General features: G+C 59.8%; 2 protein-coding genes across 6 annotated transcripts in view; one reads left to right on the forward strand and one right to left on the reverse strand.

Moving 5' to 3' along the window:
• Nucleotides 1-11,452, reverse strand: part of GALNS (galactosamine (N-acetyl)-6-sulfatase) — a 29,016-nt gene extending 17,564 nt beyond the window's left edge. Inside the window, exons 1-6 of one of the 5 annotated variants that reach the window (XM_014836576.3) lie at nucleotides 11,240-11,452; nucleotides 6,653-6,776; nucleotides 6,008-6,082; nucleotides 5,051-5,153; nucleotides 1,107-1,250; nucleotides 34-100 (exon numbers count right to left, since the gene is read on the reverse strand). In XM_014836576.3, coding sequence (XP_014692062.1) covers nucleotides 34-100; nucleotides 1,107-1,250; nucleotides 5,051-5,153; nucleotides 6,008-6,082; nucleotides 6,653-6,776; nucleotides 11,240-11,356 — 630 coding nt within the window. In that variant the 5' untranslated portion in view covers nucleotides 11,357-11,452. Of the gene's footprint in view, nucleotides 1-33; nucleotides 101-1,106; nucleotides 1,251-5,050; nucleotides 5,154-5,894; nucleotides 6,083-6,652; nucleotides 6,777-7,480; nucleotides 7,621-7,700; nucleotides 8,321-11,239 lie in introns of those variants that run through there. The other 4 variants (XM_044761402.2, XM_044761401.2, XM_044761400.2 and 1 more) reach the window with 4 other exon arrangements.
• Nucleotides 11,453-11,533: 81 nt separating this feature from the next.
• On the forward strand, nucleotides 11,534-16,700 carry TRAPPC2L (trafficking protein particle complex subunit 2L). The gene is made up of 5 exons (XM_044761407.2): nucleotides 11,534-11,686; nucleotides 13,086-13,258; nucleotides 13,565-13,652; nucleotides 13,792-13,871; nucleotides 14,814-16,700. The coding sequence occupies exons 1-5, from the start codon at nucleotides 11,654-11,656 to the stop codon at nucleotides 14,857-14,859; spliced, it is 420 nt and encodes a 139-aa protein (XP_044617342.2). The 5' UTR covers nucleotides 11,534-11,653; the 3' UTR covers nucleotides 14,860-16,700.
• Nucleotides 16,701-18,322: the final 1,622 nt, after the last annotated feature.

Raw genomic sequence — 18,322 nt, forward strand, 5'->3', positions numbered from 1 at the left:
ATCCAGAGCCCGCCCAGCCCAGGCTCCCATCACCTGCAGGTAGATCTGGGTGAGGTTGGCTTCGCCGGTCTTCAGATTAATTGGAAATTCCTCATAATATCTGAGAATAACACACATCCAGAAAGAAATCAGACTACAGGCCGAGACGGCCCCCTTCTCCCTGATTTCACAGGCAATGTCATGAGCCTCATTTAAAAGAATGATTTCTATCTTATTCCATCCATTTCTGAACAAATGAACAGGTGCTCGCATGGCTCCTGAGGTCACAGGTCGTGGAGCACAAGGTGGGCTAAGGCTGGGCACCACGGCAACTCCAGCACCTGCCAGGAGGAGGCCCGGGGCCTGGAGACGGGGGCTGGGCCGCAGCTAATGGGCGGGGCTTCCTCATGAGGCAACGCCTGGCCAGCTGCGCATGGCTGTCCTAGGAGCCACTGCCACTGCGGATGGTGAACGTGCGGGGTGTGCGTTCTATCTCAACAAAGCTGTTACTGGAAAAGGCAACGAGTCAGCCCAGCTCTTTGGTCCACTGATGGGTAAGGAGAGCTTCCATCAAAAATAAAAATAGTAAAAAAGGAAAAAGAAAGAAAACGTTAAGCAAAACTCAAGAAAGACCAGGGCCCTGGCCCCGTGTGGCTACCTGCAGGCGCCCTGCAGCCAGACCGTGGGCCAGACAGGCCTGTCCTGGAGCTGACGGCCTGCAGACGCACTCACTCTCGAAGGCACAGTAGGGTTTCATCCACCCTTCCTCTGAGACGCTGTGATATCCCGCACGGCCCGAGTTCAGCCGGCGTGCCAATGTGGTGAGGCAGATGGCCTCTGAAGCTGGATCCCAGGGCCTGCCCAGGGGCTGCATAGGGCCCGAACCCCAGAAATGGCGTGCAATGGTTGCCGTGTGCACACACCTCATCATATTTTCTGAAAAGGTCAGAAACCCTGTGGGCGTGGCTGGCACAGTGGCCCTAGGCGTTGAGTCCTGTAAGGCTCTGGGCAGAACAAGGTGGCAAAGCCGAGCCCTGCACACTGAGCCGCCAGCACTGGTGGGCAGGTGGTTCCAGAAACTCCGTCCCGCTCCCAGGGCAACAGCAGAGGAAGGGGGGACCCGTTACCTGCCGACCATCTCCCAGTCCCTGTACACAGGGATGTTGGGCCTGGCCCTGTTGTCATAAGGTCCAAAGTGGCAGTTGGGGGATCCAAACCACTCGTCGAATCCATGCTTCAGGGGGTGGAACTGAGGCCTGTGGCCCAGATGCCTAGAAACAGGAACCCAAGACACTTCAAGGACTTCACACAGCACGGGGACACCCCAAAGTTCTGAGCAGCGACACCCATCACCTTCACAGAACATTCAACGAAACCAGCATCCTTCCAACGCTGAGTATGCACTGAGCCCAGGACACATCAAGACTGTACCCTTCAGGAGAGTGTCGGGACCCACCCTGCCCTCCCTGGGTGACACACTGCCCAGGCTATATCTGAGCGCTTCAGACACAGAGGAGGGTGTCCAGGTACAGTGAAGGTATCTGGGCACAGTGAGGGTGTCCAGGCTCGGTGAGGGCATCTGAGCACACAGGACGGTGTCCAGGCATGGCAAGGGCATCTGGGCATGGTGAGGGCATCCAGGCATGGTGAGGGTGTCCAGGCACGGGGTAAGTATCCAGGCACAGTGAGGGCATCCAAGCATGGTGAGGGTGTCCAGGCACAGTGTGGGCATCTAGGCACGGTGAGGGTGTCCAGGCACAGTGTGGGCGTCCAGGCACGGTGAGGGTGTCCAGCCATGGTGAGGGCATCCAGGCACGGTGCGGGTGTCCAGGCACGGTGAGGGCATCCAGGCACAGTGTAGGTGTCCAGGCACAGTGAAGGCATCCAGGCATGGGAGAGGCTGTCTAGGCACAGTCAGGCTGTCCAGGCAGGGTGAGGGCGTCCAGGCACAGTAAGGGTGTTCAGGCATGGTGAGGCTGTTGAGGCATGCTGAGGGCATCTGAGCACAGAGGATGGTGTTCAGGCACAATAAGGGTGTCCGGGTAGAGAGGAGGGAAAGGAGTGTTCAGGTGTCCTGCTGCGAATGCTAGGAGGGCCTCTGGAAGATGGTAAGTGATGAGAAATCTCACACCCACCCGGGAGACATCCAGAGCTCCAGTCTCAGCTCCATCGCACACTCTGGTTGCTTCCTCTGGCTTTTTATTAATTCTCAGGACACCTCTGTGGGTTGTGTCTCGGCACACAGTGTTTTCCCTCCGGGTTTGCAAAGAAGGAAACGTTCCCATCAGGGAATTACCCAGTGTCTCCGGTTAAGGCTGCTAAGAGCCTCTTCTCCCAGTTCAGGATGATGGCCACGGGACCCATGGCCTGGGGGGCTGGGTGAGCTGTCACGCGGGATCACCCTCTTCAGACTAGTGCTGCTCCCCGACCCAGCGCCCTGGCCGCAACGGGGATGGCACGGCTGGAGAACATGGCAAGTGCCCGCAGGGGGACAACCGCCAAGCTGTTCGTGAGACGGGCTCTCCTTGGAGCGGAGCGGGTGTTTGCAAGGCCCCCCACCCTGTGGGTGTCAGGTGGAGCTGTGCAGAGCCTGCTGCCGGATCCTGGCCCCGTTCCCTCCCTCATGCCCCTTCTCCTTGGGGGCACCTAACATTGGGTCCTCCTGCCAACGGCAAGTGCCAACAAGCTCCCATCTGAATGGGAGGGGCTGGGGGCCCTTGAGCATGGCCTACCCGCTCTTCAGAACACTTGGCTTACGCAGTGGTTCTGGGGTGACTGGCTCTGGGTCACGGGCACTCGTGGAGTGAGGTGACTCCACCTAGGAAATGGGTTGGTTTCCTAGGCCTACATTTTACATTGCACAAAAACTCTCGCAGTGCCACGGGTGTGGAAACAGTGTCCCGGGAGCGGGGGTTCCTCTTCCTCTGCTGCAGGCCTCACCCTGACCACTCGGAGGCTACTCTGGACACACAGAGCCCAAGTCATCGTGAGTTCACTGCACAGCTTGGTCACTTGGTCAGGGAGGACGTGGCGTGGGCAGTGGAGGGGCTGGTTTGGCCGGGGCCAGAACTGAGCCGGTCAGCAACCGAGTGTGGGCGCCAGGAAGTGTGTCTCTTGGGGCCTCAGTTCCCCACTGCTAGCTCTAAAACGCTCGGCCCCGGACGGCCACGCAGCGCCTACCTAGGGCCCCTCGAGCCTCCTCTGCCAGGTACACGAACACCGGCCCTACGCGACTCCTCTCTCTGCAGAAACCTCACTGCCAGCTCTGTGCTTTGAGCTGCCTCCCTGCATCTCACATCCTCTCTGGGCCTGATGCGATGATGCCCTGCCATTTCTCAGTGTCCTACTCCAGCACCTGCTGGGAGGAAGTCACGCTGGCTGTGTGTGACACTGCTGCATGCCCACATCTATCAGCTCAAACGGCCTTTGCTTAACAGAAACACCTGGCCAAGGGTCTGCTCACATTAAATCGTCAATTCAAAGTGCTTGCACCAAACAGCAGGCGGGCCAGCACTGCCCGCAGGTGAGCTGGGTGGCAGCCTGTCACGGTCCCCTGTGGCATGGCCTCTTACGGGCGTCTAGGCCCTGTCCACCCAGGATTGGTCAGGCTGAGGGAATCCGCATCCCTGGCACTGGGGACTGGAGGCAGGGCATCAGGCAGTCACGGCCTCAGCCGCCAACACTTGCCATGGCCCTACGGGACCCTGCTGAGACCAGGACCCCCACCTGGTGGAGGAGAGGCCGAGCCCTCTGCCCAGGCCTCTGAAAGCCCGTCCTTGCACTGGCCATGGTCGCCCTGACCCTGGCTGGTCCACCAGCACCGCGTCTACCACCCCAGTCCACACGGGCTGCTTCTCTAGCCCCTGCCCGACTCCTCTTCCCCTCCTGTGTTCACCTCTCTCCTGTATGGTTGTCACAAACCTCAAGAGCTCATGGAGGCACGCTCGCACTCCAGCCCTGGTGGCCCCAAGTCAAACACCGTGAATGAGAGGCTGCTGGACCTGGAACAGAGCCATCGGATGGGCACAGCCCTGACCTGGCTCTGGCAGGCCCTGTGGCTGCCCTCCGCCACAGTCTCCCTGGCGCTGCTGGGGACCATGCAGGCTGGGAGGGTGCCTGAGGCCCAGGGCACCCCTGTCAGCTCTGCTCTGCAGCCACCATCTGCTCGGAGCTCGTCCGCTGGGCAGGACGGCCCCCACCTTGTCTCAGGAGTGAGAAGGCATTCATCAAGTCTTCTCTGGGTCACTAGGAGTTTCTGACAACTACTCTCCTGGTATCTGCAGATCCCTCGTCACCATGACTGTCAATGTGTGTGGAGTGGCCGTGCTTGAGGGGCGCAGACAAGGCGCTTGTCCTCGAGAAAGCAGCACCAGTGAGTGCCACAGGGGTTAAGAGCAGAAGGGCCACAGTGCAGTGAAGGAAAGACAATAAGGGCTGGAAAATCAGGAAAGGCTTCCTGTAGGAAGCGACCTTGCTAGTCTCCAAGGGCCTCAACATTTGGGAAAGGAAAGAGACATTTCACCTTTACACGAACCCTCCAGGGCTGCTCACTTGGGCATCCTCCTGGGAGTAAGAGAGAGAAACTCTTTAATGTGCTTGAAACAGTGTAAACGGCGTGTGCAGCCACATGAGCTATGACACAATCATTCGATTCGGTGACTCCACAGCTCACGACTGTCCTCTACCTCCTGGCTGCATTTTCACTTCACTGCCAGACAGAGCCTCGTGCTTGCTGACAAGGTGTGTCACCTGTGACGGTACCGTGTGTGCAATAATGTGGCTCCTCTGGTGACGCTGCAGCAACAGGCAGCCCAGGGACAAGAGCAGAGGGAAGGGGCGGGTGGCTGGGACACGTGATGTGCGAGGAGTTCATGGACTCGCGGCTGAGGACCCAGCCTTGTGACAGGAGGTCCCCCAGTATGGCCATGCCAGCTTTTAAAGGAACGCTTTTTCTAAAAGGACCTGGGACTCAGAGGCCCCACTCGCCAGCCAAGAAGTCCTCCCTGTCTGGAAGGGTTTAGTAAGGACCCCTCGTGCGGAACACGCCAGGCAGGTGAGCGTCAGGACTCACCACTTGCCCACGATCTTGCTGACGTAGCCGGCCTCCTTCAGCAGCTCGGGCAGGAGGCGCTCCGAGTCTGGGATGCCGCCCACGATCTCCTGCGGCGTGTAGGCTGGAAGAGCGAGGCAGCGTGTGAGCCGTGTGCACATGTGGAGGAGGCCATGCTACAGAAGGTGACACATCTGAACCCTGGACCCTCAGGGTCAACGGCAAAGCCCTGGTTAGGAGCTGCCACTGCTGTGTGGCCCTTTGGGGTCTTCCTGGCACCGCCTCAAAGTCTGCACCGTTACCAGGTGGAGATGGGGCAAACCACCGGTCCCAGAGGGGTCTGGACCATCAGGACAGAGCCCCAGCCTCCTGACCCCTGTGCTGGTCCCCCTGGGGTCTCGGGAACACCCCATCTGACACCATGAGGGCCTGCTCTGGCCAGGCCTCCCTTCTTCAACGGCCACATGAAATCCCTCTTGTCTGTGAGGCCGGCCCTGGAGCATGATTGTCCCAGCACGCTCCCTGGTCGGACCCACAGCACCTGGCTTTCTCAGGTCTCTTTGTGGGCGTATAGCTTGCCCCCCCGCAAAAGGGCAGCAGCTCCTTGGGAGATTCCCAACTCGCCAGCCCATGCTGGGAAGCCCTGGGGACAGGACGGGGCAGGGAAGGAGTTGTGAGTGTTGCCTGTGGGCCTCAGCCTTCTGCTCAGAGCGGGAGCCAGGAAGGAGGCCTGGCCCCGCCCTGGTCCCCGAGCCCTCGCACTGACCTCACCTTCTTCTCTACTTGCCTAAAACATGTTGTTTTTGGTGGAAATGCTGCAGTCTGTTTTAAAATGACACGTTATAACCCAAACAAAGCCTTGAACCTGAGCAAGGAGTGTTGCCCTGGAGAGGGAGGGTTCCAGGTGAGCAGGTGGCAGATGTCCCCCCCTTGTCCTGGGTCCCCGTGCCGCAGGAGCACTCTGAGTGCACAGCGTACCGTTCCTGGCATGCCCACTGGTCGTGTAGAAGCCGTTTCGGATGGGCAGACGTCCAGTGAGCAGAGCTGCCCGCGCTACATGGAGGTGATAAAAGAGAGGCCATGAGGTGGGCGCCACCTGTCATACTCGCCACCGGCTCTGCTCCCGGCGCTTGTGAATCCCGCCTGCCTCCTGAGGGCCAGGGTGGGCAGACCACTCCTGCACAGACAGGTCCAGGTGGGCCACGAGGAGCGCAGGGTCCACAGGCCTCTCCTCACGCCCCCCCGCCCCGGGAGGCGTTACTTCTCTGCCTCAAGATCAGCATGTACGCCCTACCTCTCAGCAGGGGTGGGTCTCTCCCTGAGGAAGGGACCCCCTGCCTCCTGTCCTTCGACCCCACCCCCATGGCCAGAGGCACCTCCCCAGCCAGTGGCCGCTCAGCTCCAGGAATCAGAACAGCAGCCCTGCCGCAGGCAGTGACTTTCACCTCAAGGGTCCTGAGAGGCTCAAGCCCCTGGGCCTCTCCCAGCCTTGCTCCCGGAGCCCGGGTGCTGCCAGCGCCAGGATCCCAGGGAAGGGCACAGCCCGCCTGCCCGTGCTCTGGGCCCTCAGAGGAAACGCCCGTGCCCCGTCCCTCCCCCTGCCCGGTACCAGCCCCGACTTACACGGTGAGCACAGGGGGTTGGCCGTGTAGAAGTTCGGGAAAAGCATCCCTTCAGCGGCCATCCGGTCTAAATTTGGGGTCTCTCTGGAAGGTTCTCCGTACACCCCCAGGTCGCCCCACCCCATCTGCAGGAAAGAGCAGAGAGAGATGGGATGAGCCTCCTTCCGTCCCGGGGAAGATGAGTGGGAACAGGCCAGGGGCCCGGGTGCGGGCACTGGCGCCAGCACGTGGGGCTCGGTCACAGGCGCCGGCTCCTCTTGGTGGGCACAGCCACCCGGCCACCCCTTTCCAGTCCTGCCCCAACGCTGCTGGCTCACAGAGAATCCCGGCCTTCACAGAGGGAAGCCAGCCCTGTGACCCCGTGCTTCCAGACGCTAGCCTCCAGAACTGGGAGAGAATAAATTTCTGTTGCTCTAAGGCAGCAAGTTTGCAGTAATTTATGTCCTGAGAAACTAATGTGCACACTATGCAATACTACTCAGCCACGAAAGGAGTGAGGCTCTGACACACTGGCCTGAATGACCTGGAAAACGTGACGCTCCGTGAGAAAAGCCAGACACACAAGACCACCTATGGTCTGATTCCATTCACGCGAAACGTCCAGAACAGGCAAAGCCGCAGACATAAAGCAGACTAATGGTTGCCAGGAGGTGGGGGAGGGGAACGGGCAGTGACTGCACTGGGGACAGGGCTTCTTTTTGGAGTGACAAAAATGTTCTGGAACTAGATGGCGCTGGTGAACGCACAATATTGCAAATGTGCTAAATGTTACTGAACTGTATACTTAAAAATGGTTAAAACGGTCAATTTTATGTTAAATGCACTGTACCAAAATCAAACGAGCCCAGTGGTAAGACATGTTAACACGTGGGCAGGCGTGGGTGGACGCACAGACCCGCGATGAAGCCAGGAGGAGAGGAGACTGGCGGGGGATCCCCAGCAGGTGCGCCGTAGCACTCTTCCACCTTCGCTGTGTGTTTCTGAACTGTCGTCCTAAGACATTTTTAAACAACACTTAGAAAAGGACATGGGGAATGAACTTTACTTGCCGACTGAACGCATCCTCCTGGAGCCCACGTCCTGGGGGGAGCCCTGACACCAGGACTCCCCTCAGCATCACAGGCGGGCGGGACGCGGCCTGGCCTGGTGGCGTAGGTTCTCCTCCGGATTCGTCAACTGCGACAAGGTCCCTCCAAACCAGTCTCCTTAAATGTCCCCTCAGCGTAAGCCCCAAGGGCATCGCTTCCACAATGATTCAACGCTGTCCCCGCTTCCCCTGGAGAAGGGGGAGCTCCGGCTGCAGAGCGGGGCCCAGGGAGCTGCAGCCCGCGTGAGTGGGGTCTTCCCTCAAATCCTTGCCCCCCGAGAAGGTGCTCCAAGAGCCAAAGCAAGTGCCCGTTGGACCCAGCGATTCCACTCCGGCAATCCAGAGTCCAAAAACACGACCACGTGAGAGCGTGTGTTCCCAGCAGCACTGCTTATGAACGCTGGGAGGTGGACACAAGCAGCGTCCATCGACAGATGAACTGATGAAACGCGGTCCATCCACACGGCAGAACACGACTAGCCGTAGAGCGGAGTGAAGCACCCACACGGTGACCACGTGGAGAAGCTCGAGAACAAGATGCCACGTGAGGGAAGTGGGTCATAGAAGGACAGATGTAGGATCCTATTTATAAGAAACATCCAGAGAAGGGAAATCCACAGACAGAAAAGCAGATTAGTGGTTGCCAGGGTGAACGGGGGACGGGGGTGACTGCCAACGGAGACAGGGTTTCTTCTGGGGTGAGGAGAATGACCTCAGGCTGACTGTGGTGATGGGCGCATGACGCCATGAATTTACCAGCAACCAATGAACCCCACTTGAACTGGGAGGACTGTGTGCAACGTGGACCCATCTCAACGGAGCAGTGAGGCGCGAAGCACAGTGCCGGTGTTCTGCTGGGCCTGGCAGCTCGAGGCTGGGCGTCACACACGGGGCGCCAAGAGCCGACTGTGCGTTCTGCTGTCAGGGGCCCTCTGGGTGGCGCAGACCTGGATTTGGCCCTTTCGGCTTTTGGCCCGTTTGGAGGTGGTTTATTTTGAAGACATTCGGTGACAACATGAGCTGGGATGAAACGCATGCCTGGAGAGAGGGGCGGCTGGCAGGAAGAAAGGGAGGCAGGCAGGAGCACCCCAGCATGCAGATTTGTCCTCACGGGCGTGGGTGGCTGCTGTACCTCTAGGCCGCCACATCCCAGGTCAGAGGAGCAGAGAGAGGCAGGGGGGCTGGTCATGGGGCCACCCCTTACCTGGCACCCACCAAAATTCCAGCCTCTGGGAGGAAGGAACAGTTCAGCACAAGAGCCTCTCCTCAGGGAGTGGGGGGCCTCCCTGAATCCCAGGTCCTTGACGCCGGCCAAGGGCCGACCCACCTCCTGGTGGGCCTCTCTGAGACCGGCAGCCATCAGCCTGCTGCACTAACTCTTCTGCTCAGTACCATTCTATTATTACTAATTGGTCAGCTTTCTCAGCTATGAGAACAGGGACATTCACATCTGCCTTGCAGAGTCACTGGGGTGAAATGAAGCCATCAGGGAAGAGACCCCATGCGGGTTTTGCAGGCAGCGTTAAGTATCTCTTCCCTCCCCTACGTGGCTGCCCACGTTCACAGAAGCAAAAGCAGCCAGGACCCAGGAGTTATGGCCTCCTCCTGCCCTCAGCTTCTCCTCTACTTAGAATTTCCAGACTTTTGATCAATGCAAGCCTCACTCGTGGCTGGCTGCGAGGGATGATTATGAAGACACTCTGGCCATGTGCTCATCCACGTGATCACACACCGAAGGACACACAGGGTCCACTGTTTGGCTCTGGAGGTTCAGGCTGCGGCCCCCACTGATGGGCCCACCATGGTGACACCAGAGTTGGCCTCTGTACAGCCCGACGTTAAACCTCCTCAGTAGGCGGAGAAGTCCTTCCTAGTCCTATATTAAAGACAAGGAAGTGCCCGGGCCCTTGGGAGCAGGAGTGGTCTGGGATACCCCAGGAGGGAGCCTCTGGCCCCCTGTCCCTAGGGCCCCATTGGCCTTGGACAACGGTGATGAGTCAGCTCCAGAGAAGAAATGGTTCTCAGTGTCTTCTAAACTCATTCCACACACGTGTACAGGGGGCCTGTCCTGGGTCTGAGGACAGGCTGAGGAAGGAGACAGATGCCATCCCTACCCTCCCCAGGTGCCACCCTGGGCAGTCGAGGGGTCTGCAAGCCTCGCCATAATTGTCCTCGTCCTGCTCCCCAAGCGGCCCTCCCCGGGGTGGGCTCGAGGCCCCAGCTGGACAGGCCAGCAGACCCCTTCCCCCGAGACCCTGGCTCAGGGGGCTGGGCAGTGTGCCCTCCCACTGGGTCTGCTGACCGTCGGGGTGGACGAGGCCAAGTGAGGACACAGAGCTGGGGGAGTGGGGGCCTCTGGATCCCACCGGCCTGAAGCCATCCAGTCAGGATAGCTGGGGTTCCCATTTCTGCTTAAGTCACTTTGAGTACGTTTTCTCTCATTTGCCACCAAAAAAGTCCTGAGTAACCCACATTCGCTGACCAGCACAGAGGTCTGCCAGGCTTCTTTGGGTTTCAGCTGTCTAAGAACCCCGTAGCTACAAGGAGGAAGCTGCACAGGAGGGGCCTGGCACTGGGCCTCCTGGCTGGCTGTTCCCCTTTCCTGCCGCCCCACCCTGGGGCACCCAGGCAGGGGAGCTCCCGACATCACCCTCCCTCAAGTAAAGACGCTCCCAGAGCTGGTTATGGCCAGGACAGGGGCCAAAGAGCTCCAAGGCCTTTCCAGAGCTCAGGGGGCAGTGGGATCTGCGCCCACGTGTGTGCGGGCTCCAGCTTTACCCCGATGCCTCACATTGACTGATTTGAGAATCTCCATCGCATCCCAGCCTCCTCGGGTAAGGAACACAGGACACAACCACAAAGGGACAAGTGTACAGCTCAGCTCCCAGCCAGGAATCCTGCTAACCTCTGTGGGCTTGACCAACCAGTGTCACCAGTGTCACTGGGGGCCCGGGGCTGCACACACACAACCAGGGACATTCCTCCCGGTTCAGTTCCTCCAGGCTCCACAAAGACCTGACTTTTGGCCAGACTTCTTGGCAGGGCGGGAGCAGCCTGCCCTGCTGGACAAGGATAGCCCGGGGGCCGGGCAGGTCCAGTAGCCCAAGGCAGAGGGAAGCGAGCTCCAAGGCAGGCAGGCAGGCATGCTGGCCGGCGCTGGGTCTGGGTCAGCTCTGCACCCCTCCCTGCCCCACACACCCCAGGCACTGGGGGGTGAAGGCTGTGCAGGGGTGCCGGGGAGCTGTCTTCATCGGCCAGAGCCGCGCTGATCTGGGCTGGCCCTCCGTCCTCCGCGGGCGGGAGGAGCGGAAAAGGGAAGAGCACAGGAAGGATCTCCTGGCCCAGCCTGGACTCGATACCTCACCTCGGCTTCATCGCCCGCGCGGCTGCCTCCGCAGGGCCAGGCGCTGCCCCACCGCCGGCCGCCCCCGCAGAACCCCCACGGTGGCCCACGGCAGCCCGCGCGCAGCCCTCCCGGAGCCCGGCCCACCCTGCACTCACGTCGTCCATGAGCAGCAGCAGAATGTTGGGGGGCTGCGGGGCGCCCGCGGCCCCCAGTGCCGCAGCGCTCAGCACCAGCAGCAGCCGCCACCTCGTCACCGCGGTAACCGCCGCCATAGCAACCGCGCCGGGAGCAGCAGAACCCGGTCAGCGTCTGGAAGCGACTGGCGGCCCTTCCGGCAGGGCGGCGGGGCGGGGCCTGGATCGACCGCGTGACCGGAGGGGCGGGGCCCTGGCGGGCTGAGTGACAGGAGGGGCGGGGCCAGGGCCAGCCGCGCGACCGACGGGTTGGGGCGTGGGTCGGTCGCGTGACGAGACGGGCGGGTCCTAACCAACCCCGTGATCCGGGGGCGGGGCTCTGGCGGTTGCGTGACCGGCGGCGGGGTCACGTGACGCGGCCGCAGACCTCCCAAGATGGCGGTGTGCGTGGCGGTGATCGCCAAGGAGGTGCGTACGCGGGCGGCCCCGCGGAGGGCTGCCCCGGGAGGGCGGCCCCGGGACCCCGGCCGGGCCCCGCCCGCGCTCTCCGCCGTCCGCTCCGTCCCTGCCCGCGGGCTCCGGAAGGGCGGGCCCCAAGGCCTCGTCGAGCGCCGGGGGTGCGGGGCGGTCCGGGCAGGCCCCTCCCAGACCCGCACCTCCCGCTGCCGGAGTGGCCCCCGGCGCCCACAGCCCTGACCTCCTGTCCCGTCCGTGCGCGGGCTCTGTGCCTTCTTGCCCCCGCGTCTGGCCGTCCACGCCTCTCCGTCCTCCTCCACCGCGCCCACCCGGACCACTGACAGTCTCCGCACCGCAGCCACAGTGCTGTTTGGAAAACAAATTACATCGTGCCATGCGCCTGCCTAAAACCTCTCCAGTGGCTTCTCACTGACTTAGAATAACGTCTAAATAACCTGGTCGCTTCATCCCCGTCCCTCATACCCCTGACATCCTTCCACTCCAACCCAGCGGAATTCTTGCAGCTCCCCGACGGCTCTGCTCTCTCACCTTTGGGTCTTCGCACTTGGAACCCCTCTTCCCCACTCCCATCCCTTCCCTGGTCCCCATAGATTTCATTTCTCCTAAAAGCTGTTTCTGAATCCTAAGACTGAGCTGGGTGGCCGTCCTCGTGCTCCTGCTGCACAAAGCCGTGTCTCCTAGAAGACCAGGCTTACGGGCGGTCCCGCTGCGAAGCTCTCCAAGTCCAGTTCAGCGCGTTCCCCTACAACGCGTTACCTACTTGTTGGCTGGTTTGTTGACTATCTCCTTCACCAGATGTCAGCCCCATTAGAGTAGGCAGAGCGTTGTGTGCAGCGTCAGGCATGGGATAGAAGCATGAATTGTGGCACGTGGAGCCCCGGGAAGACACTGTTAATTCCGCGGTTAGGCTGGTCAGGAAGGCTGTGCAGAGGTGAAGGGAGGTGCGAGCCGAGCCCTGAAGGGTTTGCTGAGAGGGCCTGCCAGTGTCTCTGCTGGGCTGAGAAGACAGTGGTGGGTGGAGTACTGGGAAGCAGCCAGTCTTCTGGGGCCAGGAGTAGAGCGCGCGCTAGGACCGGGCCCCACATGGCAGGTGGCTGACCTGTCCAGGTCACCGAGTTAGTTGTCAGGCTGTGCTCAAATCCATTTTTCGGAGCTGTCTTCTCTTTTCTGCCCACCCTAGTGATGCCCCTTTGCAGACAATATATAAACCTCAGGTGAGATTGGGTCCCCTGAAGGCAGTGCCTTCAGAGTTAGGAAAGAGTTTTCAAGAAGGAGAGCATGCTCCCTGCTGGTTGGCGCTTGGCTGTTTCTCCCTCCTGAGTGCTCTGGCCTCCTTTTCGTGCACGGGGTGGATTCTCATCACTTCAGTTGCTGTCATCCTTTCTTGCAGAATTACCCTCTCTACATCCGCAGCGTCCCCACGGAGAATGAGCTGAAGTTCCACTACATGGTGCACACGTCCCTGGACGTGGTGGACGAGAAGATCTCGGCCATGGGGAAGGCCCTGGTGGACCAGAGGGAGCTCTACCTGGGCCTGCTGTACCCCACAGAGGACTACAAGGTGTATCCTTCACGCCTGTGGGGGGCCTGTCAGTGAGGGTCTCTCCCCTCGGGGTTTTGCATCTGGGGATTGGGCCCGAGGTGTACTGTAGGGTCAGGTAATGTTGAATGGCTGGTCTTCTTTGGGCTGGGACGGCCCAGCTTTGGGCACCTCCTGTGATGCAAGGCTGTCCTGTTTTTGCAAAGTGGCTTTGGAGTGCGGGGACGTGCATAGATGGCCCTCTGCTTCCACGCTTTCCATGGTGATGCTGTGTTTCATGCTGTCGCAGAGTGCCCGTGCTAAAGCACCTTCCCTAACCAGCTGTGCAGATACGGCTACGTGACCAACTCCAGGGTGAAGTTTGTCATGGTGGTGGATTCCTCCAACACGGCGCTGCGGGACAACGAGATCCGCAGTGTAAGCCAGGGGAGGTGCAGGCCAGGCCTGGGCCGGTTTGTTTTATTTTTTCCCCTTTGTTTAGAGATGCTGAGAGGCCAGAAGTTTGGCAGTAGCCGTGAGTACATGGGGATTAAAACGTTGTTGGTTCTTGTTTCAGATGTTCCGGAAGCTGCACAGCTCCTACACAGATGTGATGTGCAACCCCTTCTACAACCCGGGGGACCGCATCCAGTCCAGGTGGGCTGCTGCCCCCCCGGGGTTTGCCACCTTCTGCCGTTTGTAGCCCTGCTAAAGACAGCGATCCTGAGAGCCAGGGAGAGAACGTCTTTTTAAGTGATTTTGAAGCAGCAGAAGCCTGTTTTTCCAAACAGACTCTTACAGGGATCTCCAACACAGGAAACAGACGGAGGGCAGCTAGGGCTCGCGGCAGGCAGGGCTCGCCCATTTGGTTTCCCACCTGTGCCCAGCAGGCACAGGGGCGCCTCCACAGAACCCAGCAAGGGCCCAGACATATGGACAGGGGCCTTTCGGGAGAAAACGTCCCCTTGTCACTGCCTGATTCTGTCTTTGACGCTGAACTTGGACGGTTAGGAAATGGAATTGCAGGGATCTTCCAAATAGTCTTCAGATAAAAACAGTCTTAATGTGGGACCATCACGAAGATGCTTCACAGAGAAGCATTTGTGTGCACACTCTTCACACCTGCTCCTGGGAACCCCAGCATCCCTAGGCACAGTGCCCACGGGCTCCTTGTAGCCACCAGGGGAGAGGACACTGCAGTAATCCAAGCCAGGCCCTCCCGTGGCACCTTCCCTCAGCTGTGACACTGTGTCTGGTTGTCCTGGGTCCCAGGTGGGAGAAGCATGCAGAAGCCTGTGTCTCCCGGGCCGTGCAGGGCAGGGGCAGCTGCTGTGCTCACTGCACCCCAGCCTCCATGCCCATGCACAGCTCCTCCAGCTCTGCATGGAGACCCTGCCCAGGGGCAGAGCGGTGAGGCAGGAGGCTCTCATCCCCTGCTGTGGCTGGACGCACATCCTGGCTTCTCCACTGAGTTGATTATCTGGGACCGTGGAGACCGCCGCCCCTGGTGTCCAGGCCTGGCGGCGCGCTGAGCCTGTCCCTGTGCTTGCGAGCATGGGGGCCGGGTCTGCTCCTCTGACTTGGTGTGCTTCTCTGCAGGGCGTTCGACAGCATGGTGACATCTATGATGATCCAGGTGTGCTGAGCGAGCACTCTGCTGCGCGTCATCTGGGAGAGAAGACTTCTGTACATAATTGGAGTGTCTAGTCATGTATTTATTATCCTCTGCCTTTTCCCGAGTGTCCTGCACGTGCTGCCGGAGACGAGGCCTCGAGCACAACACGTGTCGACTAAAGGTCCTGTGAGATCAGATGTGGCGTTTTCCATCTCTGTCAGCAGAGGATCTGACTAAAGGGAGTTTAACATGGGACTTTTTGGGGCAGGGGGCAGAGGTCAGGGACCAGACAGAGTGGAGAGCCGTCGTGCCCAGTAGGTGTGAAGGGGCATGGGGAGTGGGGTGGCAGATGAAGGCACACAGGGACCCGTGGGCTCGCCTCTGCTCCGCTGTCTGCCCTCTGTGCTCTGCAGTGGCTGACCAGTGGGCTGTCTGTGCCCAGAGCCAGATGGAGAGGGGCATATGGGACAGCCGCATGCCTTCCCCAAGGGGAGAAGTCCTCTTTCTGGGCCCAGCCCAGCCTTGGGAGGCAGCCCTCAGGAGACCCAGGAGCCTCCTGTGACCGCAGCGTCTCCTCAGCTGCTGCTTGCTTTCTGAGCTGAAGGAGTCACGTGCAAGAGCCCTCTTCCACCTGGGCGCTTCCTCATGGCCCGAGGGCCAGACGCGGCCCAGGAGGTGAGTTCCCCTCCCCTGCTGTCCCCGGGACCCTGGGCCCGCTGCAGTGGCGTCGGGGGCTTGCGTTTGAGGAGAGGCTGATGCATGTGGATTTCTGCCTTCTGCTTCCGCAGAAGCCTTCTCAGCCGAGTTCAGATGATTGTCTAACTAGCTGACTGTGATTGGTGACAGCCCCTTGCGGGATCAGGTGGCCCAGGTTCTCGTGCCTTTGTCATTTGGCAACATGGCCCGTGAAGTGAGAGAGGCAGTGAGGACCTGCTGGGCCTGAGCCCCACGCACAGAGTCTGCTCCTCGTCTGCTGAGCTGCTGGCTTCCTTGATTCGGGCTCCCCAGGGCAGCTGTGAGCCCCTCTTACCCTCTCAGCCGCTCCGAAGAGGGTCCCGAGCACAGTGAGGCGGCCCAGGGCATCAGGAAAGGCTGGCAGCCTCACGGGCCCAGGGCTGGAGCTCAGCTGGACTCACTCTGCACGCCTTTGGGTTTCTGCCTGTCTAACCAGCACAGGATCGATTCTTCACGTTACAGAAGTAAGGGGAAAAATGAGCAGAGAGTGTGTGAGAAACACGTAAGTCCCCGCCGCCACGCCCCCTCCTCCCCTGCTGGACGTGGACTTGAAGACCTCCAGGAGGGCTGAGAAGCACCAACACGCAGGTGCTGGTTCCAATGCCAGTGGGCCGCAGGCTGCCCACACCCGGACGTCTTCCCTGCAGCGCAGCTCCTGTCTCTGGTGGGGCTTCGGTAGTCTGTCCTGCCTGGGTAGTGGCTGTGCTAGGGGCTGCAAGTTGCCAACCCAGCACCCATTCTCTCTTGCTTCCTTATTAACATAACCCCAGTGTTACTGGGGACAATTGACCAGACAGAAGATACTTCCTACCCTCCGCGGCATACAAGGGTAGGCAGTTATGGTACCTAAATGGATGGTGTTGGTAGGGACTTGCAGGAAAGACACTTTAAAAGGGGATTCAGCTGGCAAGTGGAGTACCCTTTCTTCATCTTTTTCCTTTTTCCTCCCTGGAACTTGGAGGTGATGGCTAGAGCTTAGGCAACCATCTTGAGAGGAGGAGGACAAGATCCACCCACTAAGGATGGGAGAGCAGAAACCTAGAAGGAGCCTGGGTTTTTGCTGACATACCAGCCCTGGACTACTTATGTTAGCATTTTTTTAATGTGAGAAAATAAACCCCTATCTTTTTGAGCTACTTCTATTTGGGTTTTTCTGTAGGTGCAGCCAGATCAACCCGTAAATACTTTTTACATTGGGGAGTTTCCACACACATTGTTAGATAGCGTCCCAATTTTAAGCCTGAGAAAATCAAGGGTTAGAAGTAACCTGCTAGCCTTTGTTCTGCCAACACAACCATCAGGGGGCAGTTTCATGGTATCTTTTCGCATCTCTATACCGTGAGGTTGGCCTCACTGAGGGCCATCTGCCTGGCCCCCTGGCCCCCAGGCCCATCCCTCCGCGGCAGCCCTGTCGGTGCAGCTCCTAGTCAGCCCTTGGCTGTTGCTCCAGGAGACTTCTGAAGTGCACTGTCAGCAGTGTCTTCCCTCGGGCATCAGCGCCACTCTCTCCCCTTCCTCCTGCCCCAGAGCAGCAGGGGCAAGGGGAGCCTGTGTGTCTCGGCCTGTGCGGGTCTGCTCCGAGGCTCACTGGGGAGCCCTCAGCACCCACGTGGCAGCCACATCCAGGAATGCTCTCGGTCTTCCCCCTGCCTCGGCCTGCTCAGGCCTGAGACCCACAGGAAAGGATGGCCTCCCGGGCCCACTCCTCACAGTGGCCAAACAAGGGATCAAGAAAACACTTCCAAAAAAGAAGCACCTACTCGGGGTAGAAGATTGCTGGGCACTGCACAGGAGAGCCATGGCACGGGGACCACATCAAGACCAGGAAGGGGAACGGCCCGCAGTGCCGAGTGGCGGAGGTGGTGCCGTCTGCGTGGTGCTGGCGAACTGCAGCTCAGGGCCGTGCGTCCTGGCGCGTGCCCCTTCTGCAGCCCCCACCTGCGAATGGTCAGGCCATGCACGGCTCCACCCTGAGCCACCTGGCAGCCTTGGAGGGTTCCCCGACGCGACATCTCCTACCCCCTCACCAGGCAGCTAAAGCAGCAGCAATTTGCTCCCTCGTGGTCTGGAGGCCAGAGCCAGAAATGAAGGTGTCCGCAGGGCTGGCTCCTTCAGGAGGGTCCGTCCTACAGCTCGCCAGCTGCTTACGGCTGCCAGCAATCCTCGCATTTCCTTGGCTTGTAGACACGCCACTCCACCTCTGCCTGCACATCTCTGTGTGTGCTCTCACATCCAGTGTATGGCATTGGATTTAGGGCCCAGATGATCCAGGATGCTCTCATCCCGAGCTCTTTCTCTTAACTACGTCACAAAGACCTCTTTTCCAGATAAGGCCACGTTCACAGGTCCTGGAGATTAGGATGTGGACATATTTTTTGGGCAGGGCCATTATTTACCCCACTACAAGGGCCAACGTTGACCCCAGATCACAAGGGGAGTGTGGACCCGGCCTGAGGGAGGAAGTCAGAGACGCACGTGGGTGGAGAGTGCAGAGGCGGCTGCCCCCCACCCAGAGAATGCTGTCTTTGCCAGTGCTGGAGAAGGGGACTGGGGACGGACCACCACCATGGACTGAAGCACAGAGCAGCTGTTCGTGGCTTAAGGGACTGGTAAATAAGCACAGCAAGGTGAAGAGAGTGGCAGTAGAAAGGCCAAGACAGGTCTGTTAGTGATTTAACGCCAGAACCAAGTGTGTGTGCACTAAAGGACATTGTACACCTCCTGGCAGAAAGTGGGCAAGTTGGCTCCAGGGGCCAGC

Source organism: Equus asinus, chromosome 28 (assembly GCF_041296235.1).
Source record: "Equus asinus isolate D_3611 breed Donkey chromosome 28, EquAss-T2T_v2, whole genome shotgun sequence".
Classification (NCBI taxonomy): domain Eukaryota; kingdom Metazoa; phylum Chordata; class Mammalia; order Perissodactyla; family Equidae; genus Equus; species Equus asinus.

Coding starts and splice junctions, on each gene's coding strand:
- TRAPPC2L (XM_044761407.2), top strand. CDS start 11,654: ATGGCGGTGTGCGTGGCGGTGATCGCCAAGGAG. Junction 11,687..13,085: donor TGGCGGTGATCGCCAAGGAG/GTGCGTACGCGG, acceptor CCTTTCTTGCAG/AATTACCCTCTCTACATCCG. Junction 13,653..13,791: donor GGGACAACGAGATCCGCAGT/GTAAGCCAGGGG, acceptor TTCTTGTTTCAG/ATGTTCCGGAAGCTGCACAG.